Source organism: Mustela nivalis (assembly GCF_964662115.1).
Source record: "Mustela nivalis genome assembly, chromosome: 14".
Lineage (NCBI taxonomy): Eukaryota > Metazoa > Chordata > Mammalia > Carnivora > Mustelidae > Mustela > Mustela nivalis.
The window spans coordinates 44,185,187-44,209,560 of NC_139033.1; the positions used below are offsets into that span (position 1 = coordinate 44,185,187).

The 24,374-nt window shown below is 55.0% G+C and overlaps 1 protein-coding gene across 1 annotated transcript in view; it reads left to right on the forward strand.

The window, feature by feature from the left end:
- Nucleotides 1–465: 465 nt before the first annotated feature.
- SMAD7 (SMAD family member 7) overlaps nt 466–24,374 on the forward strand; it is a 31,790-nt gene continuing 7,881 nt past the window's right edge. Inside the window, exons 1-3 of the mRNA XM_082699268.1 lie at nt 466–2,728; nt 4,004–4,057; nt 10,022–10,096. Of these exons, the coding sequence (XP_082555394.1) occupies nt 2,116–2,728; nt 4,004–4,057; nt 10,022–10,096 (742 nt within the window). The 5' untranslated portion in view covers nt 466–2,115. The remainder of the gene's footprint in view (nt 2,729–4,003; nt 4,058–10,021; nt 10,097–24,374) is intronic.

A 24,374-nucleotide genomic window follows, 5' to 3' on the forward strand; every position in this document is an offset into this window, starting at 1 on the left:
TCGGGCCACCGACCGGTTCGTTCCGCTCCAAAACCTGCCGGCGAAGCCCGCTCGGTGCTGTCGGGTCTTCCGTTTCTTCTCTGATCCTGCCAGGGCTAATCGATTCTGGGAGCTGCAAGGCTCCCCACCTTTACCCACCCCCCTCTCCATGGTCCCCCTTCTGCAGGCTGGGGAGGGGGTGGCGGTGACGGGGGGGCGGGGGGAGAAATAGCTTTTAGAAACCCGATCTGTTGTTTGCGAAACACAATCGCTTTTTTTTTTTTTTTTAAAGCGACAGGGTGTCTAGACGGCCACGTGACGAGGCCGGAGCCGGGCGCGCCACTGCGCAGTGGAACCAGCAGAGCAGAGGGCCCGAGGGGGGGGGAGCGGGGGGCGGGGAGGAGGCGGCGGCGGCGGTGGCGGCGGCTGGGGGCGGGGGAGCGAAGGGGGAGGGAAGGGGGAGGGAAGGGGGCGGGGGCGGGAGGCCTTGCGGGAGGCAGCGAGCCGCGGGCACACTCGCTCACTCGCTCGGCGCACGGAGCACCCTGTCCCCAAGCCGCGCCAGCCGAGCCAGCCGGGCGCCGTGCTCGGTCCGCTCGCCGCGCGGGAGAGAGCTGCCCGAGACAGAGCCAGCCCGCCGGCGCCGAGCTGCCGAGCGTCCGGCCCCGGAGACCCTGAGTGGGGCGCGGCGAGCCCCCGGCGGCGGCAGAAGGACCCGAGCGCCAGGAGAGGGCGGACGGGGGACAAGGAGGCTCCCGGGCGCGACGAGGAGAGTCTCGGTGGAGGAGGCGGCGTGAGGACACCCGGGCCTCCTTGCCGCCGCAGCTGGGTCGGGGCGAGCAGCTCCTGCGGGGAGTCCCGGCGGCCAGGCGCGGCTAGGGGAGGGGGCGCCGGCGGCCCCCGCGTCAGTGAACAGCTTGCGCCCAGGAGGGCGAGAGCGCGCGACCCGCCAGGGGCCCACCGCCGCCGCCGCGCCGCCCTCCCCCGCGCTGTCAGCCCCGCCGGGCGCAGCCGCCGCCGCCGCCGCCGCCGCAGCAGCAGCATCTTCTGCCCCTGCGCCCCCGCCAGCCCCGAGGAAGTCCCCGCCGAGGACCGGGGCCCCCGGGAGCGCAGGAGGAAAGACCAGACTCCCCTGAAACACCCAGATGCCGCGGATTGAAGCAGCCTACCCAGAGCTTTCTGTGGATTAAAAAAATATACGATTTTTTTTTTTTTTCTTGGCAGAAGAAAAGGAGAGGAAGACCAGCGGGGCTCTGTAAGGAAAAAAGGGGGATGTAACTCGTGGATACGTTTTTTTTCCACCCCTCAAACGTCTTGTTCTACTTTGTAAACATTTCTTTTTTTAAACCTTAGCTCCAGCCGGACGCCCCCAGACCTCCGGGGGTGCGAGGAGGTGGTGTTTTTCATTTTGGGCTTTGCATATTTGGTTCTTAGGTTTTTGAGAGCCTTCCTATTTCGCCAGACATCTCATGCGGGGTGAAGTCCACTCGGCCCCCTCCCCCGAGTCTTCGTGTGCACGGAATTCGAGGAGATCCGGTTACTAAGGATATAGAGGAAAAAAATAAATCGCGTGCCTGCTTTTTTTTTTTTTTTTTAATTGCTTGTTCTCCCCACCCCCAAATTAAGTTGCTTAGCAAGGGGGAAAGAGGCTTTTTCTTCCCTCCAGCAGCCCAGCCGAACGCCTTTCGTTTTTTGCCCCCGCGGATCTTCCATGTAGGAAGCCGAGGCTGGCGAGCCCGACTCTCGGGAGCCGCTGCGGGGGGGCCTCTTTTTTGGGAGGCGCCGACTGGGGTAGGCTTCGCCGCCCCCAGGGAAGCGGCGGCCGCGTTCCTCCGGGGTGCTCCGGGGCCCGAGAGCCGCGCACCGCGCGGGCCGCGCGGGGTGGGGCAGCCAGAGCGCAGGCCCCCGAGCCCCGGCGGGCGCCCCCGGGCCCCCGCGCGCGCCCCGGTCTCCGGGAGACTGGCGCATGCCACGGAGCGCCCCTCGGGCCGCCGCCGCTCCTGCCCGGGCCCCTGCTGCTGCTGCTATCGACTGCGCCTGCTGCCCCAACTCGGCGCCCGACTTCTTCATGGTGTGCGGAGGTCATGTTCGCTCCTTAGCCGGCAAACGACTTTTCTCCTCGCCTCCTCGCCCCGCATGTTCAGGACCAAACGATCTACGCTCGTCCGGCGTCTCTGGAGGAGCCGTGCGCCCGGCGGCGAGGACGAGGAGGAGGGCGCGGGGGGAGGCGGAGGAGGCGGCGAGCTGCGGGGAGAAGGGGCGACGGACGGCCGGGCACATGGGGCCGGTGGCGGCGGCGCTGGCAGGGCTGGCTGCTGCCTGGGCAAGGCGGTCCGAGGTGCCAAAGGTCACCACCATCCCCACCCCCCAGCCACGGGCGCCGGCGCGGCCGGGGGCGCCGAGGCGGATCTGAAGGCGCTCACGCACTCGGTGCTCAAGAAACTGAAGGAACGGCAGTTGGAGCTGCTGCTCCAGGCCGTGGAGTCCCGCGGCGGTACGCGCACCGCGTGCCTCCTGCTGCCCGGCCGCCTGGACTGCAGGCTGGGCCTGGGGGCGCCCGCCGGCTCGCAGCCCGCGCAGCCGCCCTCGTCCTACTCGCTCCCCCTCCTGCTGTGCAAAGTGTTCAGGTGGCCGGATCTCAGGCATTCCTCGGAAGTCAAGAGGCTGTGTTGCTGTGAATCTTACGGGAAGATCAACCCCGAGCTGGTGTGCTGCAACCCCCATCACCTTAGCCGACTCTGCGAACTAGGTAAGAAGTTGATCTGCGCGCACCCCCTCCCTTCCCTTCCGCTGGCGCACAAGTGGAAGAACCCCCTAACCCCCCGGGGCGTGTGTGTGTTTGCGCGCGCGCGCGCGCGCTGGTTGGGAAGGGTGTACATTCTCTCCTGGGAAGATTTTGGGGACAAAAGTGGAGAACAGGACACGGGGAAACTGCAAGGGCATTTCCTGGGGGTTCCCTTCCAGGTTCTTTTGCTCTACTGCCCCTAGGTGGGTTGAGGGCATTGTCTAGGCACATTTTTCCCAGGCACGCGGTTAAAAATGAGTTGCTTTTATTTCCACATCAGCTGGGGGTGCACAGAGAAGTGGGGGTCACGCCTCCCATGCACCCGGAAAAGCGTTGAGGTGTGTGGCCGAGTTGGATTCTGTCCAAGCCCGCCAAGGAAGGTTGGGAGAAGCGAGTTGTAGAGGCTGGAAGTCTCTGTGCGTTTAGTAAACAAGGAGAGTCATGTCGGGATCCTCCCTGGCCGCGCAGCCCTGGGGTCTTGGGGCAGAGGGGGTTAGGATGGGAGGCCCAGCTGGGTTTCTCACTCTCAAGTCCGCCAGTCAGAATGGAAAAGAGCCAGTGGTCAGAAGTTGGGTATCCCCAGCATTTTCCCTTCTTCCAGTACAGTAAAGCAGAGAATTGACTGTAAGGTGGTCTGTCCCCTGCTCCTCCAAGCCTCGGCCTCCCTTCTGAGACCCCAGCCTCCTTCAGCCTTTTCCACCGCTTCCCGTTTCTCCACGTCTCTGTGCGCCGCGGGGGATGTGCCTCGGGCTCCCGTAGATCCTCCCAAATTCGCCCGCGCACTTGGGGCGCGTCTCACGGGTGGGCTGGGAAAGGGGATCCCCGAGTTTTCTGCGCGCGTGTGCGGCGGGGGCGGGGGTGAATTGGCGTCCCCGGCGGGCAGGCGGACAGGAGGACGGAGTCGGGTTTGGGGAAGGGGAGGGGGCTTTGTCCCTCCCCCGCCCGGTGAACTGTGAAGTGCGCGGCCCGGGCCGAGCCGGTGCTTTCCAGCCGGGCCGGCGGAGCGCGGCGGCGGGGCTGCTGCAGACGTGGAGGAGCGGAGCGCCGAGGCTGGCGCCAGGCGGCCTCTTTTGTTTATCTGACAGCTAAATATCAAGGCAATCACCGCCTCGCGGCCCTGCCTCCAACCCCCACAGCTAAGACAAACAGTTGGGCTGAAAGAATGCCTCTGTTATCGTAAGTTTCTATCTCTCTCTCTCATGGCTCGGCCTTTATTTTCTCTTACTTTTTTAATTCCAGAGTCTCCCCCTCCTCCTTACTCCAGATACCCGATGGATTTTCTCAAACCAACTGGTGAGTGGATGATTTTAAAAATATCCTACCTATCTTAAGTTAGACGTGGAGGCTCTAGACCGCGGATCGTTCTGTCGAGGCAGCGGCTCTGGGGAGGCGCTGGGCTTGCCCCGAGGTGATTCTGGGCTTCCTCTGTTGGAAGTTTGGTGGATTTTTCTGTTTTTGTTGTGGCTGGGTTGGGTGTGTGTGTGTGTGTGTGTGTGTGTGTGTGTGTGTGCGCGCGCGCGCGCGCGCGCGCGTGTGTGAATGAATGTCTATCTCGATTTTCTTTTTTGCAAAGGTGTTCCTTAACGTTTTGTTACTTTTTTTTTTTTAACGTATTTTCACTCTCACCAGTGTTGGCTCAGCTTTAACACGTGGAATTTGATCCACGCAGAGTGTCTTCCAGCGCCAAATAGGACAGGTTGCTGGGAAAATGCAGACCTTGTGAGTGCCAGAAGAGTCAGTGAGAAGAATGGATAATTTGAGGAGAGGGAAGACTGTTTCAAAGGGGCAGGGAAGGCTTTGGTTGAAAGTAAGAGGTTAGAAAATCTGTAAACAAGCCTTCCTTCCTGGCCAGTAGACATGTTTTATCAGGGAAATGATTTTTCTGTTACTGTGCCTCTGTGCCCGTAGGTTGGGACACTTTTCCGTTCTAAAATAAAACAAAACAAAACAAAAACAAGTGAAGGCGACAGAAGCAGAGGACACCTGGAAGTCACTTCGTCCCTGGGTTTTCTCAGAATTCTTGGGACTACACGAGTTTTTAGCATAGCTCTGCCTGCCTGTTGCTTTGTCACTGGGTGGCGCGGGGCCAGAGCGGAAGCCCATTTGAGACTGGCACAGCCCCATTGCGGTCGTCTGCTTTCAGCTGCTGGCTGGCTGGGCAGGGGCTCACCCTTGGGGCACACAGTGCCAGGGGGCAGCGAAAACTGGGACCCGGGAGTGCCAGCAGGGATGGGCCCCAGTGTCCTCGAGCCCCTTCTTGCACGGTGAGGGGAGAAGGCATTCATCCCCTGAAAAGCAGGGACTGTGTGTAACCTGGGCCTTCAGGCCCATGTCCTGGTACCTGAAAACTGCAACCCTTGTGACGTTTTTGTTTGGCCAAGGTTCTGGGCGCAGGAGACGTGAAGGGTTGGGCCCCAGTTCTCTCTTGGAATTCCACAAGTCCTTCCGCCTCATGAGTTTTGGCCGTTGGGCCTTTCCCCCCACTAATTAAAAGTTTTGCTGGGGCGTTGTCATAAATTAAATACTTTAATGAACGGTGTAACCGAAGCCTGTGCTCTGCAGCCAGCCCTCCCGGGACTCCTCCGCTCCCTGAAGTCGGGAGGCGTTGCTGCCTGCCTGGTGCTGGGCTAACCACTGCCTGCAAAGCCCGAGATATTTTGCTTTCGATTTACAAAACACCAGATAAATGGTCATTAATGAGGAGATAACCGGCTTTGTGTATTTGTAACAAACATCACCACGATGCTCTGTTCTAGAACGGAACTTGGCTGGGCTTCTGGCTGGGCTTCGATATCGAGACCCAGTGTTTGTGAGGTTCGTCCTACAAGGGGCCAATCTCTGCCCTGTTCTGGTTTTAACTTCATCTTTCCCATCTGGAGGGGATCCATAAAGGAGAGAAAGACCATTCACCTTGGCCCCAGGAGTAAAGATTACTAGGGGTCCATAAATGCTTGTGGAAACCTGAAAGCATAGAAAGGGAGGGTGTCTTGTTGTCTTGGGTCTCCTGCAGGGACATGAGGATAAATCCGTTCATAGGATGGATGCAGGCAGTCCTCTTGTCAGGCCAGGACTTCATTTTCTGTGAGTGGAGTGATAGATTTATTCATTAGCAAGTGTTGACATTAGGTAGCAAAATGTGTGTAAACAGAGAAGCCACAAAGACAGGAGTGTGCCATTTCCAAGGGGGAGAAAAGTTTTCAAGATCAGCCAATAGGAAGTGATTAGCCTGCCAATCGGAAACTCAAACAGCTGGTTACTCACCCAAAAACGTTTTGTTTAAAACAAAACAAAACAAAACAAAAACAAAAGAATGAAAAAAGGAGCTGTTGTGTAGGGGCAGGAGGTGGTTAAAGGGGCAACCCCCCCCCCCCCCCCAACCAAGAATTGTCTTCATACCCTGGCGGGTAGCCAGGTCTGGGAATGGTGGGGCTGGAGATAGGGCAGGGACCCGGGCCTTGAAGTCACACACACAGATGGGATGCTGCCCCAGGTTTTTGTCTACACTTTGCACAGGGGAGGAGAACACTTGGCTGGGGAATTGAGATCAGCTCATTGCATTCTTAAGCGTCTGAGCTCTAGGCTGGATTTTTGGTCTTGGGTGATTAGGTGAGAACCAGTTACAAGGTTTTACAATGGACAACTGTTAAAATCTTAGCCAGTCGCACAGCTAAGAGAATCCCTTCTGGGAAGTCTCCAGCTTGGGAAGAGAGGCCTTTGGGGCCTGGTACCTCTGCAGCCTTTGGAGAAACTCCAGGGCTTAAAGCTGGGAGCTCCTATTTTGCTGTGGTTCAGGCCGTCCTGGGGTAGCTTCTAGACGTGGGTGCCGGGTGGTCCCAAACCAACAGGATTTTCCGGGAAAGAGACATTAACTGAACCTAGGGGCAAGATGGCTGGGACTTGGGATTATTTGAAGTCAAGAAGACTCCCTCCCTTCCCACAAGGGATAAGGACCTGCTGTTTCAGAGTAGCAGTTGATTTATGGCCTGGGCCTGCTGAGGGGAGTGCTCTGTGGGCTCCGCTCCCTGTGTCCTCCGGATTGTATCTGATGGTGCAGAGAGGGCTTGACTGGTGGGCGGTGGGAGGGGGTCCTTGCTGGAGACAACTACTTGAGTAGGCTGGGGACCCAGGTGATCGGTACCCACTAGGTGGATCAGTCCTCCAAAACGTAGTTGAGAAGTCTGGGATCTAGCCCTGTTTTTACTTCTTAACGCATGCCTTTTAACTTTTCCGAACCTCTTTAAATCTAGATCAAAGAGTGAAGAGTTAAATGATTCATTCATTGGCTCATTAACTGGTTCATTCATTCATTCTACAGGCCTGGTGATGTGCCTGTCTAAAAATGTGAATGATTCTGATGCCATGGATTGTGCTGTCCCCAGGGTTCATGGAGCTTGTGATAGGGGGCAGAGCTGGTGCATTGAGGGTACAGCTGTGGTTGGCAGGGAGCGGGGTTGGAGCTCCTCTGGCTCTGGTGCCCCTTAACGAAGCTCAGAACTAAGTTGACAGAGCATCCAGGCTCTCCAGGAATCATTCTCTTGGTGAGAGAAGTTGGATCTCCAGCTCCCTCACCTTGTACCCTCTGAACAGCTTGTTCCTTGGCTGGTCCCCAGGTTAGCGTCTTTTAAGGACTGTCTTCCTCCCAGAGAACCCAGCACTTAACTGGGTGCTTGGTAATGTTTAGCGATGGATGAGAGCCAGGAATGGCCTAGAACTTGTGTGTGTGTGTGTGTGTGTGTGTGTGCGCGTGTGCAGCCTGGGCTCTGGAGAGTGGTGACACAGGGCAGAGACCGAGACACTAACTTTGGAGGTTTGTCTTGCTGGAGATTTTTAGTGGGTGAGGGATGGAGGTGTGTGGCCTCTTGGACCTTTACAAGCTGCGAGCCCCTGGCTGTGTAGCTCGAGGTCAGGCTGGATGCTGGGACTTTTGGCCTGACTACCTTCGGGGGCTGGGGATGCCGGGGGAGGGAGAGCTCTGGGAGGGGCGAGATGAGCTCTCGGGCATGGCCCAGCTCTCACTGGGTGGCCCCTTGGACTGTCAGGGACGCCTCAGTTTACTTGGGTGCGGGTCGAACAGGTATACTTTGCTACTTCACAGGGGTGGTAGGGAGGCTTAATTAATGTTTGTAAATCCCTCCTGAGATCAAAGGCTCTGTAGAAGGGCAGAGCACCATTTCATAAAAACGCTTGTGGTTGTCGGTGCCGACCTGGCTTACCTTTGATCTGAGCGGGGCTGACACCCTGAATGTGGTCCCAGCTCTGCCCCACGAGATGCTGGGCTCTTCCTTTGAAACACACTTGGCCCCTGGGACCGAGCCAGCCAAAACTGAAGGAGAGCAGGGGCCCGTGGCTGTGGATCAGTTGTCATCTTTAACGGGGGTGGGGGAGGTGTGTCTTCCGCTTGTGGGTAGCTAGGGCCTATCTCTAGAACATGGTGAAGGCCATTAAAGTAGTTTAGAAAGCGTAGGGTCTCCACCAGTTAACAAGCAGCTCCATTTCCTGCTCCCCCTATTGTTTTGCATTTGATTAAGTGTATCCTGTAAAACTGTATATTCCTGTTAGGAATTACACTTCACCCTGATAAAACGAGATTACACGCCGTCTTTTGCTCTCTCTCCTGCCCACTGCTGCGGCGCCTGCGCTCCCCCTTCCCCTGGTGAGAAGTTTTGAAAAGTTGTTCTTCCAGCCACAAAGAGAAATGCAGGGGCAGGTGGGAGAAACCCAGAGGTGGTGGTTTTGGGGTCCTGTGTTAAGCCCTGCTCAGCCCCTCACCTCTTCTTTGAGGAGGGGAATAGAGACTGTTGATGGGCTCCTTGCCTCCGGGCTGCTCTTGACTTTGGCTTCTATTGGCCCATCTGGCCAAGTGGATCCAGTGGGAAGCTGGTTAGGACACTACCCCGGGGACATGCTGCTGGTCACCTGGGGTGGTTGGGGGGCTGGAATTGTGTGCTTGGGTGACACCAGGAAGCCTCTTTCCTGAGCTAGCCTTTTTCTAGGGCTCTCTGGAAGTTTGGCATTGTTAGTGGTGCGTGACACAGCTTACAGGGTCTTGTGTATCTTTGTTTCATGGCATAATTAGTTGTGGTTTGGAAGCTTTTTGTTTGTTTGTTTGTTTAGTTGCTTGGAGGGAGACTGTCGAGTCTATTTCTCAGGTAGAATTGTCATTAATGATCCTCGTGAACATTCAGGTCACTGTGCTGAGCACCCGAGGGTGACAGATGTTGAAGAGAAGCTTCTAGTCTGGCTAGGACAGGTGGGATCTGAAGGGAAACGATTAGCAAAGACGGCAGAAGGGAACTCCCAAGTGCTGGGTGCCAGAAAGATTTTATGGGAGCCGACAGGGAAGGCGGGGGTGGGGGGTGGGGGGAGGCTTACAGGTCTGGGGCTGCCCGCGAAGGTTTTTAGAGACAAGGAGTTTGGACCAGTCCTGGAAGGAGGTAGAATATTTCCCCTCCAGCTGTGAGCCTTGAGATGTTCTCTGTCCTGATCTGGTGGTGGTGGTTTTATGCAGGCATGTACAGGAGTAGGATTCACGGAGTGGTTCTGAGATGTGTATGCTTTCCCATACTACTTACACGTCATTTATAAAGGGAAAAGCTGGGGTCTAGGTGGATCAGTTGGTTAAGTGTCTGCCTTTGGCTCAGGTCGTGATCCCAGGGTCCTGGGATCGAGCCCCACATTGGACTCCCTGCTCAGCGAGGCGTGGACAGGGAGCCTGGAATAAATAAGATTCCAAAAAAAAAAAAGGACTTTTTTAGCCCAAGGGCAGTCTTGAAAAAGTCCTAAAGAACTGGGAAGTTTATCTTTCACAAGATGAGGGAGAGACTGGTCTGTGGGAGTGGCAGAGAGGCCCCAGGATCTGAGCAGTCTTCACCCTTGATCGAGCGATAGCTGGTAGGCAGACCGCTGTGGGGGTTGAGAACAGAACCCAGGCGTTCTTTGACCTTGGGAACTACCTGGTTTTCTCAATGGGGGATTTGCAATAAAAGAGAAATTTCCAGCCAGTCTGTGATGGAGCCTGACTTGACCAATGATTAACTGGCTGCCCGGAGCCCAGACGGGTGACAAGTTGCTGTGGTCTGTCTTGCCCTGGGCAGCGAAGCCTGAGCAGTCCGTTAATAATCAGCGTCGCAGCAGGAGTCAGCTGCTTGGAATGTGTGGTTTCTCTTTAAAGCTGTTTAGAATGTGCTTAAAAATTTATCTTGGTGTTTTTATTTATTTGTGTATTTATTTATTTCTCTTTCATTCTCAAATCCACAGCGGACTGTCCAGATGCTGTGCCTTCCTCCGCTGAAACAGGGGGAACGAATTATCTGGCCCCTGGGGGGCTTTCAGGTGAGACATTTCCCCTTATTTTTCCTGGCAGTTTCAAGACCTCTTGAAATGACTGGATGCTGGAGGAATGGGGGTGGCCTGATGCTGTCCCCACGGGTTTGGGATTAATTCTCACTTGTATGTGCTTAAACTGGATGCATCCGTGTTGACTTAGGCCCCTGAGCTGGTCATTCTGTAGTCCCCTGTGCCTGCTCCGTGGATGAGGAAGTGGGGGCCAGCTGCAGGCTGGCGGGGTGCTGTTTCCTGATTATTGTGAAAGAAGCTACTGGCTCAGGGGGGTTGTACTTGGCTGACTTGGGTCTCATTAGTTGATGGGTTTAAATCTTTTTCCGACTTGTCCTTAATGATTGAGCAGCTTGAAAGGGATGGATCCAGCTTTCTGGAACTTGGAGAGATAACGGGTGGGAATTCTGCATAGATGTCCTCCATGCCTCTGAAAGTTGCCATTCCCGGTCTAGCTTAGGGCATATCTGTGCCTGGGAGTCACAGGATGGAGGCCCTGCAGACTGTAGATCTCAGAGGGCTTACCCGGGAGGGAAGCTTTTCCTCAGGGTCCATGGGTGTGCTGGAGGGCCTGGAATGCCAGTGCTGAAGGGTCACGGAATTGAGGGAGGGGCACTGGGGAGCCGAGCATCCTTGTCCTTGAGAGGCAGAAGAGTCATAAACTTGGAGAAACTCAGGAGCAGTGTAAGTGGGAAGCATTTTCCTCTTTTTCTGAAGACATCCGATTTACACCTGATTTTTGCACCCCAGTATGGCGTCACTGGGTTTTCTGAGAGCTCGCTAGAGCAAAGAGGCAAAGTAGACTGGGGGTTGGGGGGGTGGGGGAGAAATTCCACAGAGTTCCATGCATTTGTCGTTTCTTGCTTTGGGACATTGGTATAGGATCATGGCGGCTTGGATGGAAGCAGTAGAATTTATCTCGGGAAGGGGGTACTGTGGTGTACCCCCTTCTGTGGGGTGACTTCTGGGAGTCAGACGCTGCTTCCATGCCACGGTCATGCTCAGCTCATCCTGGCCAGACCCTCCTAGGCTCTCCCCGGGAACTGAGCTTGGAAGACGCCTTTAGGAAGACCCTTGTTTGTTTTTATTTCAGCGCAGAATATACTCTGACTGTTGTCTGGGACAGGAGGGTTTTGTTTACACAAAGCTCCTAATGAGGAGTGAGCAGGAAGGAGAGGGGGACTCAGAGAGGGGGCGGGGTTTCGGGCCTGAGGATGGGGCTGGACCAGAGCGGTGAAGCGGGGAACACTTGGCAATTTGCAGGAACGTGTGAACTGCGTCTTCTCTGCTTTCTAAGACGGAGAAAGTTCCTGAAAGAAAGAAGGCCAGGAAGAGGAGAGGGTCTGGGCAAAAGAACACACTCAGGATGTTGTTAGATGGGATTATTTTTTAGATCTTGAACGTGTAGGGAGGAGCCCCAGCTCCTTCGAACCACATGAAATAAGCAAGGGAAGTGGTAGCTTTTGAAAGGGGGGGGGGCTTTTCGGAAGGGTTGTCTCATTGATAACATCTTGTCTGTCTCCTCTGCTGGGGGAAGTGACGACACCAGCCCAAGCTTCTCCTCCCTTGGCCCAAGAGCCAAACAACAGCACAGCATGCCCCAGGCAGCCCCGTCGGAGATGGGTGGGCGCTTGACTTCATGTTCCCAAAGCCCTCCCCAAATGGGGGAAGGGGTGTGTGGGTAAAACAGTGACTTAACTGCTGCCCCCTAAGGTAATTGCAACCATTTAGATCACTAAGGAGCTGCTAGGGAGGAGCGGTTGTCTCTGAAGGGATCCAATGGTTTAACCAAACTGCAAAAGGAAAAAGACCAGGGGGCCCCCACATGAAAGAGCATTTGTTTTGAATTTTAGCTCTTAATTTACTAATTCCCAAGGCTTCAAAGTTTGAGCTCTTTCTTCTTTCCGTTCAGGGTTGGAGCAGTTTATTAATAATGTGTTGTGTGGGGAAATTGAAGAAACTTGATTTTTTGGGTTGGTGCCCAGTGGTTTGGGGGTGTCAGGAGGGGAGGTGATGGGCATGGAGAAAGCCCGGAGCTATGCCCTTCGGAGCGAGAGTGCCTCCTAAAAGATGATTTAATGGCCCGGGTCCAGGATGAGGGAGATGGAGGGAGCCCAAACCTCCTCCTTCCCAAGTTGATGTTTCCATCAGGGGAGGGGGGTGGCCTGGGTGTGTCCACCTTGGAGGATGAGGCTGGTGGGGGCTGTGGTGGTGGCGTGGCTGAATGGGGCAGGGCCCATGGCCAAGTGGGACGAGGCTGCCCAAGGGAAGGGGTCAGCAGAGGCTAGAGGGTGGGAGCCTGCTTCGGGAAGGGGGCGGCAAGCGGGCAGTCAAGGTGGGGAGCGGTGAAAGCGGCCGCCAGGACCTGCCCCCTCCTCCCCCTTGAAATAAGCTCTGTGAGTGTGTCTTTCACAGGCTCTGTGTGCTGTTTTCCTTCCTGTCCTGCCCTGGCTGAGAGCAGGCTTCATGAATGGGGCTCAGTTTAGGGTGGGAGGAAGGTCGGGAGCGGGAGCCAGAGCTTGATTCTCTTGGCAAGGGAAGAAGGGAAAGAAAAAACAGCCACATGTGAAAATGTGGTGCCTCGGAGGTTGGGGTGGGGGTGTGCTCAAAGGCATTCCCCTCCTGAACTGCCGGGGTGACTCCGAGGCTGGCCCTTCCCTCTCCTGCGGGGAAGGGGAGTGGGTGGCTGGGAGCCCTGGGCGCAGGCCCGCTGCCTGCGTTTGGAATCCAGCCTTGCAGCTTGGGTCTGGCCGGGGAGGCGATGGGCCCAGGCCTTCGGGACTTCGCAGTGAAACACGCCCCACCCCTGCAAGTTTCCTCAGTCTGGGAAAACGGCACATTTTTAGAAGGCTGGGACTCGGTTCCAGGAGATTGTACTTTCATTTCTGACAGCCGGCTCTCTGAGACAGATGGATTGCTTGGTGTATGGTTTTGTGTGTGTGTGTGTGTGTGTGTGTGTGTGCTTGTGCATGCTGCAGACGTACAGATCGACGACTGTGCACCAGCGCATAAGCAGGCAGGGGTCCCCAGGCAGGCTGTGGGAGAGGCGTGGGTTCCTTCCTCTCACCTGGGGTAGGTGGATGGCAGAGCAGCTTTTCCACGAGGAGATGGGCTTTGGGAGTGCGGGGGGTGCTTTGTGGATTGGTTCTGGGCCCTGATTCGGCAGCCGCGAGTTCAGTTGTTTGTGTGGTGCCTTTTGAAAGGCATGGAGCTTCTGAGTGGGCCCTTGACGCTGGACCAGGTCCTGGCCTGGGGAGGACCCGCCTGGGAGAGGTCTGATGCAAAGGGGAAGCTTCTAGGGTTTGGCCCGGTGGTGGAAGCGGGAGCATTTTGCTCCCAGAGTTTTGCCTGTATCACTGGTGGTACAGTGATACAAAAGCATGTGCTAGAAGCTGCCATCTTTGCAGTCTCTGTCTGGAGTTCGCTGTGGGGTTTTCCTTTAGTTCATCTGTCCTGTCCTGGGTGGGTTAGAGGAGCACCGTCTCTCTCCCCTGCAGGTTCTGGGCGGTTGACCCGTCCTCCGTCCTCCTCCCTGTGCGTACTCCTGTCTGGAGCTGGCCTTAGTTGGGGCTGGGATTGGAGGCTAGCAGTTCGTAGTTATTTAAACTCCCAGAGAGATGCCACCGTGGAATTCAAGGAAGGAAGTGGAGGGCAATGCTGATGTGGTTCTGATGTGTCTTGAGGGGTTGGGAGTGCGGTTGAGGGAGCCCCAACTCTTGGCTGTTCAGAGTCCTGCTTATCGGAGAGACATGGTCCCACCAGCCCAGGGGAGGGCCTTAAGAGCCATGTATTTAAAAAAAACCCAAACCAACAAAGACCATGTATGGCTTCTCGTTCCCACTTACGGGTGATGGGAGTGTGCTTAGGTCCGTGGGCGCTCCTGGAGCTTGTCCCTTCCTTGTCTCTGATCGCTGCTGGCTACTGTGATCGCTACAGAGAAGGAAGTCGTCAAAATTAGCTGTATATAATCTGGAAATGTGCTCTGGCTCAGTCCATGGTCAACTTCGGTTCAAACCGAGTAGCTTAGGAAAGATGATTCCATCTTGTTTCTAAACAAAGTTCATCAGCTCCGTGGGAACAGTTATTACTGTCCAGCTTGGAATGGTGATGGCACGCTGGGGATCTGGACCTGGGTGCCTGTCTGTTTTTCATGTCTCTTTCCTCTGCCTGGGAACAAGCAGCTTGTGGTTTCACTGAGGTCTCTAATGCCAGGGGTGGTGGTGGTGGTGGTGGAGAAGGAGGGCTGAGCTCATCCAAGCAGGCGCTGGGGAGAGTCAGTCCGCTGTACCAGCACATGGGACTGTGAGTGAACTCCTTGCCTACTCACTCCAGACAGTCTGGATCTCTAGGGACCCAGCCCACAGCTCCCTAAATGCCAGGGTAATGAGTCGGGCCTGGACCAGCTCACCTGGTGCATACCCACTCCCCCGTGAAGACCAGTCCTGGACAGCAGCTCAGGCGTCTGCAACGCTTGGGGCCATGCTCTCAGCCCTGGATGTGGGTTAATTCATGAAATCCCCTTTGTCGCGGAAAGAATGAGGTAGGCAGGCAGGGGTTAAGTGCAGGGAGACGAAGTTCTCTGGAGCAAATCTGGGCTGCTCTCCTGGCCAGAACTGCAGCCTCCTGCATTCTGTCACCAAGGCAGAACAGGGCCTCCCAACAGAGGGGGAGAGGGCCAGGTGAGGGCCAGTTTCCAGGGTCCTGTCCGGCTGTAGTCTAGCACGTGAAATCTCACCACCCTCCTTCGAGCTTTCCTTAGCAGAGCCTGGCTGTAGCAGGGTGGACTTCTAGACCTGTTGGGGGGGAGGAGGCTCTGTGGCAAGCTCCAAGCCAGTAGGACAACGGAAAGGGAAGAAATGCTAAAGTCCTGCTCAAGTTTGGCTGCTTTTGCATTTATTGCTGTCGCTGTCCCGAAATCCAGCTCTTGCCAGTGTGGCGTGACAGCCAGCCTGAGCCGTTCGCTTCAGTCTGGGCTTGGAACCCACAGTGGCAACTGTAAAGCAGGTGGGGGGGACCCGAGGCCTAGGGTGGTGGTCCCAGACTTTCCTGCGTGTTAGACACCCTGGGATCTTCTGCATCATGGTGTGCAGGTGGGCTTCTAGGATGTGGAGCTCCCCAGGTGCTGACAGGTTGAGGAAGCCCTGGGAAGGAGGGGCAGAGAGATCTGTGTTCCTGCGGCGGCGGTGGGGGGGGGTGGATTCTTGTGCCTTCTCTTGGTGGCCACACAGGTGTCATTCTCTCTAGCGAAGAATTTGAGTATCTCACTGAATGAACCTCTTCTCAAATAGGATTTTTGCTTGATGAGTAGCTTCACAAGGTGTGTTAACTTGGCACCTTCCTCCAGCTGATTCTGCCCTTTAATGAGATTGTAAAAGTGGCCCATGGGACAGAGTTCCCTTTTTGGGGCGAAAAGAATGTTCTGGAACCATGTACGTATTGCTGATGCTTACATAACTCTGGGAATGCACTCTGTCACTAACGGTACATTTTATGTTACATGTATTTTACCCCAATTTTTAAAAGTAGTGACCTATGGTCACTTTTTTTTTTTATAAAGCATTTTTTTTTTTTTAAGATTTTATTTATTTACTTGTCAGAGAGAGAGAGCGCGTGCAGAAGCAGGCAGAGTTGTAGGCAGAGGCAGAGAGAGAAGCAGGCTCCCCACCAAGCAAGGAGCCCGATGTGGGACTCTATCCTAGGACCCTGGGACCATGACCTGAGCTGAAGGCAGTGACTGAACCGACTGAGCCACCCAGGCATCCCCCTATGGTCACTTTTAAATGCATGCTGATACTTGGATAATCAAGAACGGTGATTCCAGAGAATAAAAATGGAGACACTTGTGTTCGGTACCTGGGAGCTACTGTTGACAAGCGCTTGTTCCCATAATACCTCTGAGGTCTCCTAGGTTGAGGGGCTCCCGTGGATGGGCCTGTCTTCTCTAACTCTTAACTCCCTGAAGAAGTGGGGAGAAGCAGGCATTTCTCAGTGTTGTTTTTTTTTTTTTTTTTGACCTTCCCTTTTCCATGTGGGTTGCAGAAATGAGAGACAGGAAAGTTCCCTGTGGTTCTTTCCGAGCCTGACCTTTTTGCAAGGGAAGTGAGTGCCCTGGTGTCCTCTCTGTCTCAGATAGTATTTTCCCCCCAGGTCTGCCCAGCCTGGTTCCCGACTGCCTGGCCAGCCTGGGGATTGGAAACTGAGTATGATGCTGGGGCTGTCCCCATCCCCCAAAGCTTGGGACCCCTGGTCTGTGTGACATCCCCACTGAGGTTTATAGGGCTGCAGAGGGAGGCGGTGACTTCCCTGGGGGCCCTCCCTTTGCAGGAGCCTCGTGAAAGGTTACTGTACATCACGGCCACTGGGAGGTCACTCCTGGTCCTACCATCTTCCTTGCGCGGGATTGAATGGCTAGCCCAGAGTCTGGCCGGGTGCCTACTGTCACAGAGAGGCTTCCTCTTGGGGCTATTTTCAGCGGGAAGATATTATTAACAGCTGAGGTCCAGTTCTCAATTTAGTGGCTAACATACCAAGAAAGCAACATTGACTTGGTCAGCGACGGCTGTACCCAAACACGCTAGGGCTGCCCCCGGCCCCTTTCCACGTCTGCCTGTGGGGTGTCCTTGGGGATCTGGGTTAGGGAAGCTGTGATCCGGGAGATTTTGTCTGCCACACAGAGCTGGGAGACATTTTAATGAAGCCAACTCTAAAGAAGGTGTTTGCCTTCTAAGGTGGGGAGATTTTGTGCTAGGAATGGGGGCCCTGGATGGAAAAAGGAGCTTTTTGTAGAGTTCAGGACAGTTTAAAACAGTGATAACTTTCACCTTGTAAGTGAACAGGAAATATTGGGATAAGACAGGAAATTGCATCATTCCTTTTATAAGAAGAACTCCAGAAGAAAAAAAAAAAGTTGTTCGCAAAAGGTAGTGTCTAAGAGGAGGCCAGCCCTGAATTTTTGTTGTTGTGGTTGTGTTGTTTCTTCGGGTTTTCAACACCCCCCCTTCCACTCCCACGAGGACTGTTAGGCCATTTTCTTGAAGAAAGGGGCTGTTTGAGAACTTTGTTATTTTTATTATTAAAAAAAATATTTGACCAGAAGGGTCACCTTCAGTTGAAATGTTAACTGCAGCCTTATTTCCTGGTTCACTAAAGAATCTTTTCATGACTTTTTTCAGTTTCCTTCCCCAAATGGTGGGGCCAAGCAGCTCTTGGCTGGAAGTAAATTTTGGTTTGGCTGCTTGAGGTCCTCAACACGGAGCCCCACCCAGTGTCATTAGCTCAGTTTTAACTTGCAAAAGAAAAAAAAAAAAAAACTTATTTTTTTTGGTCGGGGGTGGTAGGTAAGAATTTGCTCGTGCCTGCAGCTCTCCACCCCAGCCTTGCCTTCCCCTAACATGGGTACCTGGCGTGGGGTAGGTGGGGAGTCCAGGCTGTTTTGATTTTTTTCCAGCCATAGAGCCCAGCCCCGTGTCCACCCCACAACCCGCAGGAATTCCTTACCTTCTGAGACTACGTTTCTGGGGCGCTCCTGAGGAGTGGTGGGGGAGGGGGGTGATGGGGCCCACCAGTCACCCAGAAGCTTCCCCCAGCAAGAGGGCTTGCCACAGCCCCAGGCGGTATGAAGTAGGTGGGACATTGTCCCTTGGGTATAAAAACACAAGTTTCCATTTACTCATCTCTGGGTTTCTGAGCCCCCCTCCTCCCCCTTATGATGTCATTGTTCGGGTGACACAGGCCAGTGCCCCAGCGTGTGCTGCGAAGGGGCCCCCTTTAGGATAGAGACCCGAAGGAGATTCGTGTGTGCCACGCTCTGGTTCCCCACTCACTTGCCCCGCACCCCAGCTTTTTTCCCTTCGCGTGCATTGTTTTGTTTTCATAACACAACAAGAGCCGTGGGGTGTGTAAGAGTATTGTTGAGAACACTCGGTGAGCGGAACTTGTCCAAACAGAGCAGGACGCCAAGGCAGAATGCTGTGGGCAGGTGGTGTGCCCACAGAGGTTGCCGGGCCGGCGCCTGGCTTGGAAACCCCTCTCTGTGGATCGGCCACAGCTAGCTGGGAAGTAGCTGAGGACAGGGGCTTCTCTCTTCCCACCAGGCACTGGGAGTGGGGCCTGGACATTTTGGCTGACCCCTGGCTGGAGGGGGTGCTCCTCCTCCCAGCTAGGTTCACTTGTACCTCCCTCTGGCCGGTGTAAAGCTGGGGTGGGGTGGGGGGTTCCCAGCCGCTTCAGGAAGCCAGCAGGTCTCTGGTTCGTTCATTCAGTGATGATTTATTGAGTACCTACTATGTGCTAGGCCCCGTGAGGTGTGGAGGATGCAGTTTGGGGGCCCCTGGTAGAAATTTTTCCTGGAGGTGTTTTTGGGTCAGTGAGGTAGAGGGCTCAGGAACGGGATTCGGCTGTGTCCGGACTACAGATAGAGGGCAGCTTCTCAGGCGGTTTCCACGGGACGGAATGAGCCAGGACCCTTGGGCTCTGGAGGCGGGCGGTGGGGTGAGGTGTTGGAAGACGAGGCAGAGGTGCAGGGATGGGCCCCTGGAGGGATTGTCTGAGCACGCAGGGTAGGCAGAGCTTTGCTCTCAATGGCTTTTGCCTCTGCTTTGGTTGTGTGGTCTGCTGAGAGTTGAGATCAAACAAAGCTGGTGGATAAATAGAGGCCTGTCTCCTCCCGCTCCAGCCCCTCCCCCATCCCCCCCTTGATGGTTAAGATAACAGCAGTGGCATTAGGAGGTACAGTTATAATCCAGACTCTGATAGTACTTGGGTGTGTGGTGTGGTGGGGGGAGGTGACCAGCCACGCCCTGGCTGGGTTGTGGGACCATAGCCCCGGGGCGGGGCTGGGCGGGGGAGAAGGGCCACAGAGACACTGATGTCTCCGAAGATAGTATTAATGTCTGGACAGTCACAGTGCAGGGGCAATCTGAAAGCCCTAGAGCTTGACTTTCCTTTTAGAACTCTGGTTCTGAATGCACCCATTTAGGGATGCATCTCATGCTTTTTAATTTTAAATCTGCCGGTCAAGGCCGATTCTGAGATGCCAGCAGCATGCGGGGGGGGGGGGGTCCGGGCCCACGGCGGTGGTGTTGTGTGAGGTGATCTAACAGGCAGTGACCAGAGCGTGTTTGTTTCCACGCTCTCCCCGCCCCCGGCTGCCGGAGGGCTCCGTTCGTGGAGGTCACTCGCTCTATTGATCTTCTCGCTCTGCTGTGGAACCCCACTGGCCCGAACAGTCTGAGAGCTGGTTTGGTGTGAGGTTTGATCCAGGGCAGGAAAGGAAAGTACTGATCTCCACTCCGGTTTCATCTTGTCAGGCTGGGAGTTCCTGTCAGCAGACAGGCCCAGTTCGCTGGCCAGGGACTGTTTAGTGGCTGTCGGGTTTGTTCATTTCAGAATTGCCTTTTTAGTTTGAACTTGGGATGGCCGCTCAACAGGAACAGAAACAATATGACACCGGGCGGTGACTGTGCTCTCTGGACGCACCTTTCTGCGTCTGCCTCTCAGAGGTCACAAGCTGCTTTTGTCACCCTGTCCCGTTCACCCCCGCCCCAGCTTCCACCGGCCCCTAATAAGTTGAAAGCGTCTTCCTTGTGCAGTAGGCAGAGTGAAACGTGGAGGCCAGGAAGGGTCTCCAGGAGGTGCTAGGGAACCTTGGCCAGCCCCTGGGCAGCCTCTCAGCCAGCACGGGCCCCTCCCCCTCATTAATCAGTAACCCAGAGCGAAAGAACCATTTGAGTCTTCTGCGAGCTTGGGTGCACAGTACAGCTCTTAAAAATAGATGGGCCCCATCTCCAGCTCAGTGGGGTCAGAGTGAAGACCCCTGATGGGGGGTGTTGCCTGGGGGAGGAGGCCTGTGGTGGGGGGCATGCAGGAGTCCTGGGAGGGGCCCTGGAGAATGACAGTGGGAGGGAGAGCACTCCCCCCCAGGTGTCTGTCTCTAGGGGCTGGCAGACTTTTCCTGGCTGAAGGTGGAGCTTTTTGCTGGCCGGTGGCCTCCAGGGCCTCAAGTTTTTCTCATCTGCAAAATAAGATGTTGGACTGGTCTCTCCCAAGTGCCCTTGCAGAACTTGCAAAAAGCATCCTGTGATCTGTGTGGTCTTTGGTTCTTGGATTTTGAGGGGAGGTAATGAGACCCCCTGTTGCTGAGGTGCTGGGTAGAAAACGGCCTCTTGCATGCGCGAATAAAAACATGATGGTTCTTCACATTTCTTGGCTTGCAAATTCTCCCAAGAATGAGTGAAAGTTGAGGAATCCTTCCCCATAAAAATGCATACGCATACCAAAATTTGCATGCATTTTCAGGGGGCCTTTGTGCTTGTGATGGGTGGAAGCCCACCAATGAATCACCTGTACTTAAGGCCTCCAGGTGAATGCGGAGCACCGGAAAGTATTAAAAGAGGTCGGGCCTTCTCTTCTGTTTTGTCTATTTTCTTTCCTCTTTCTCCCTTCCCCTCTCCTTTCCTTTCCCTTCCAACTTCTTTTTTTGTTTTGTTAAGATGGCAAGAGAGGGAACACAAGCAAGGGGAGTGTGAAAGGGAGAAGCAGGGAGCCTGATGTGGGGCTCAATGGGGGTGGGGGCTCAGTCCCAGGACCCTGGGATCATGGCCTGAGCTGAAGGCAGATGCTTAACTCACTGAGCCACCCAGGTGCCCCTCCCTTCCAACTGTTTGGGCAAAATACACCCCACATTTCCCATCGTGACCGTTTTGAAGTGCATAGCTCAGAGGCACGAGTCTGTCACCTTGTGGGCAGCCTCCCCCACTGTCCTTCTCCAGGACCACTTCTCTTTCCCAAACTGAAACTGTCCCCTCAAAACCCTAACCCCCCAGCCGGCCTCCCACCCCCGGCTCTGGGCAGCCCCCTTCTCCTTCCGTCTCGGTGCATTTGACTGTGCTCGGTATCACATAGGAGTGCAGTCATCCCACACGTGACGTTCTGTGGTTGGCTGATGTCATGCCTCAGAACCTCCTCAAGGTTCGCCTGTGTCCTCGCCCGCGCCACAGTGTCGGTCCTTTCTTAGTGTAGGTGTCTCTACATCTTCATTCATTCATCCTTCAGTGGACGCACTTGTGTTGCTTCCACTTTCTGGCTGTTGTGAAAAATGCTGCTGTGAACATGTGTGCCATTAATTTCTTCAGGACTCTTCTGGATACACATTCAGAAGTGGGATTTCTGGGTCATGGGGTAACCCTGGGTTTGGTTTTTGGGGCAGCATTGTAGGACAGCGCCATCTTGGCCCATGTGTCTGTTGCGGACTGATGCCATGGGGCGGGGGACTCAGATCAGCCCTCCTGCTCCCTGATGCAACTAGATGGCTTTGAAGGGGAGCCCCAGCGCAAGGGGTGGGGGTGCCGAGTCTGTCCCGGGGTGGTAGGGGATGGGCGGCCTGGTTCTCCACAAGTAATACAAGCCAGTTTGGAGCCCAAATGTATGGGAGGCCCAGAGTCCTATGAAACGTGGGGCACACAGCCCTGAGCGGCAGGCGATTTCTGGTGGGTTCTGGGGGCCTCGCCATGGTAGTCAAGGGTGGGGGAGGCTTCATTCCTCTTTCACGGGGCGGGCACCCCAGGCCTGGGAGGCCCTGGGTGCTTTGGGGGTGAAAGGGCTGGGGTGGGTGAACAGCAAGTGTGTCAAAGCCAGAGAGATTAGATTACAGAGGTAGACAGAAGTAATGATTAACTTTTCCAGTCTGCACACTGTCTCCAGTCTGTCGTACTGTTGTTTTTCCCTGTGAGTACAGTGCGGGCCGGGCCTGGCCAGGCCCCAGTGTCGGGTTGTAAAGAAAGAGGAGGAATGATGGCTCTGGGAGCGAGCATGGGGGCGGGGATCCAGGAGCTGGCCGGAGAGGGAGGCTTTTCCATCAGATCCTGCATTGGAATTTATTGGCCGGAATGCAGTAAATGTTCAAATGCCATCCCATCCAACAGTTTTCATAATTGTTGTGGAACAAGGGGAGCTGGGGGAGGGGAGGGATGAAAAGGACTTTTGTTTCTCCCTGTGTTTTTCCACGTCTCCGACGGTTTTCCTACCCTTTAGAAAAGCTGGAGTCCAGCAGGAGCTTTGGGGAGGTGGGGGGGGACAGGGCCCTGTAATACTGTGCTGCTTTTCGGGGTACTGGAGGTTGTTGTGCATGGGGCTTTTATTAAAGGGCCCCACAGCAAAAGCAGCTCCCTGCAGAGCCCCAAGACCCGCAGAACCAGGCGGGAAGTGTTCTGTACCTCGTACCTCTGGGGGTCGTGTCCTTCAAAACAGTTGACGTATGCATCCATTTTTATGAAGATGCTTACGGAGTTTGAAGGTGCAGCCCACATACTTAGAGACGGGGTCAGTGCAGAGAAGAAGAGGAGGGACTTTCTACTCGTTTAAGAGCTGATTCTTGGGTCGGATTCATGTATGCCTTCCCACTTGGGAATCCACATGTGGAATGTGGGGGGTAATCTCTGGTCGGTCTCTAGGAGGGAGGCTGGGTGGGGGGTGAGCCTGGAGATAATGATTTGGACATTTTCCTGTTGGGTGATGGTCCCACTTGTTGTGTCGTCTTGGAGTGTGACCAGGGTCCTACCTGGTACCATGGCGGATACGTGCCGTGCAGGTCTGGGGGCTGTGTGTACGCAGGTGTGTGAATGCCCTTTCTAGGGGGAGGGTGGGTCACGGTGGGAACGTCAGGGTGCGCCATGGAGGGGGGAAGAGTCTTGAGATTCGAACTTGAAATGAGGAGCCTGGGTACACACTCAACAGCCAGAGGCCCATTTACTGTAAATATTATGAATGGAGTTGGCCGGGCTGGGAGTCCCCACCCTTCCTCTGAGTCCTGTTGGAGCTGGGCAGAGCGGGCCTCCTCAGAAGGCAGGCAGCCGGGTACACGCTATAATTTGCATGGCTGAAGGCTGGGCCACAGGAAGCCGTGTCAGCCCGGCTGGCGAGACAGATGGGAGCTTTTGATTTGTGTGGCTTCCCTCCCCTGCCCGCCACTGCCCTCAGTTATAGTCTCTGCCGGCCAAATACTGCTCTTAGGGAGGTCTCCTGGGCTGGGGGCTGGCCTTGGACATTTGAGGGACCTTGGGGGACACAGGTGGGGCCCGTTGGGGGAGTGGAGGGTAGAGGAATCCATTTTAGTTTCAGGAACTGGTTGTAAGGCACAGTCAGCTCTCAGTCTCCTAGATGATAAGCAGGATCTGCTGAATCCGTGAGCTCAGGAGTTCGCAGGAGGAGAGAGGTGATGGCGAGAAATTTGAGGGGGCCAGGCCTGGGTAGACATTGGGAAGCAAAGTGGTGATATGGGCGGAGACCCTCCCCTGGCGATCCTCCTCTACCTGAGAGCGGTGAGCGATGAAAGAGCACACACAGCTTGTACCTCCCCACATTTACAAAGAAACCGGTTTAGGGGCGCCTGGGTGGCTCAGTGGTTTGGGCTGCTGCCTTCGGCTCGGGTCATGATCTCAGGGTCCTGGGATCGAGCCCCGCATCGGGCTCCCTGCTCTGCAGGAAGCCTGCTTCCCTCTCTCTCTCTCTCTCTCTGCCTGCCTCTCTGCCTACTTGTGATCTCTGTCAAATAAATAAATAAAATCTTAAAAAAAAAAAAAAGAAAAGAAACCGGTTTACAGAGGGACACTGCAAAATCTGGCTCAAATCTCTTTTCCCTTTTGATTTGATTTTGTTTTGTCTTATTGTTGCAAATTAAATGCAAAAATGTGCCAGGCTTCCCAGCGTGATTTTCTTATTCTCCGGAAGGTAGTAAAAATAAACGGAACCTGTGTTCATACTGATGGGGCACTTCTTTGGATCACAGAATGTAGCCAGAGACTGGAGAGCCTGGGGTGGGGGGGCTGTTGTGTCCTTGCCTCCTTCATATTAGTTAGGGTTGGGTCAGACTGAGCCTCTGGGGGAGGGCAAGCCACTTGGCCAAGATCGTAGAGTTCCTTCCCCTGCTTGGTGCAGAGGAGCTTGGACCCCACGCTCGGGGTCCTCATTGAAAGGGAAGTAGTGAAGTAAAATGTGAAGTAGGCATCATGTTTCCAAAGCGTGTTCTGAAGGACACTTAATTTTCTTCCTCTAGTATTTGGAGAGGGCCAGTAACCTCAGAGGTCAGAGGTAGCTGCCCACTGCGGCTCACGTCGGCCACTGTTCTGGCCTGGAGTTCCAGCTCTGTTGGGCAAGTGATCGGTGCCTCTTTTCCCCCTTTCACAGCATAAAGACACTAACAGGCTGCAACCTCATAGCGTTGTCATGTGATCCCTTCCACCTGGGCCCGGGCATAGTAAATGCTCATTAGGTATGGGCA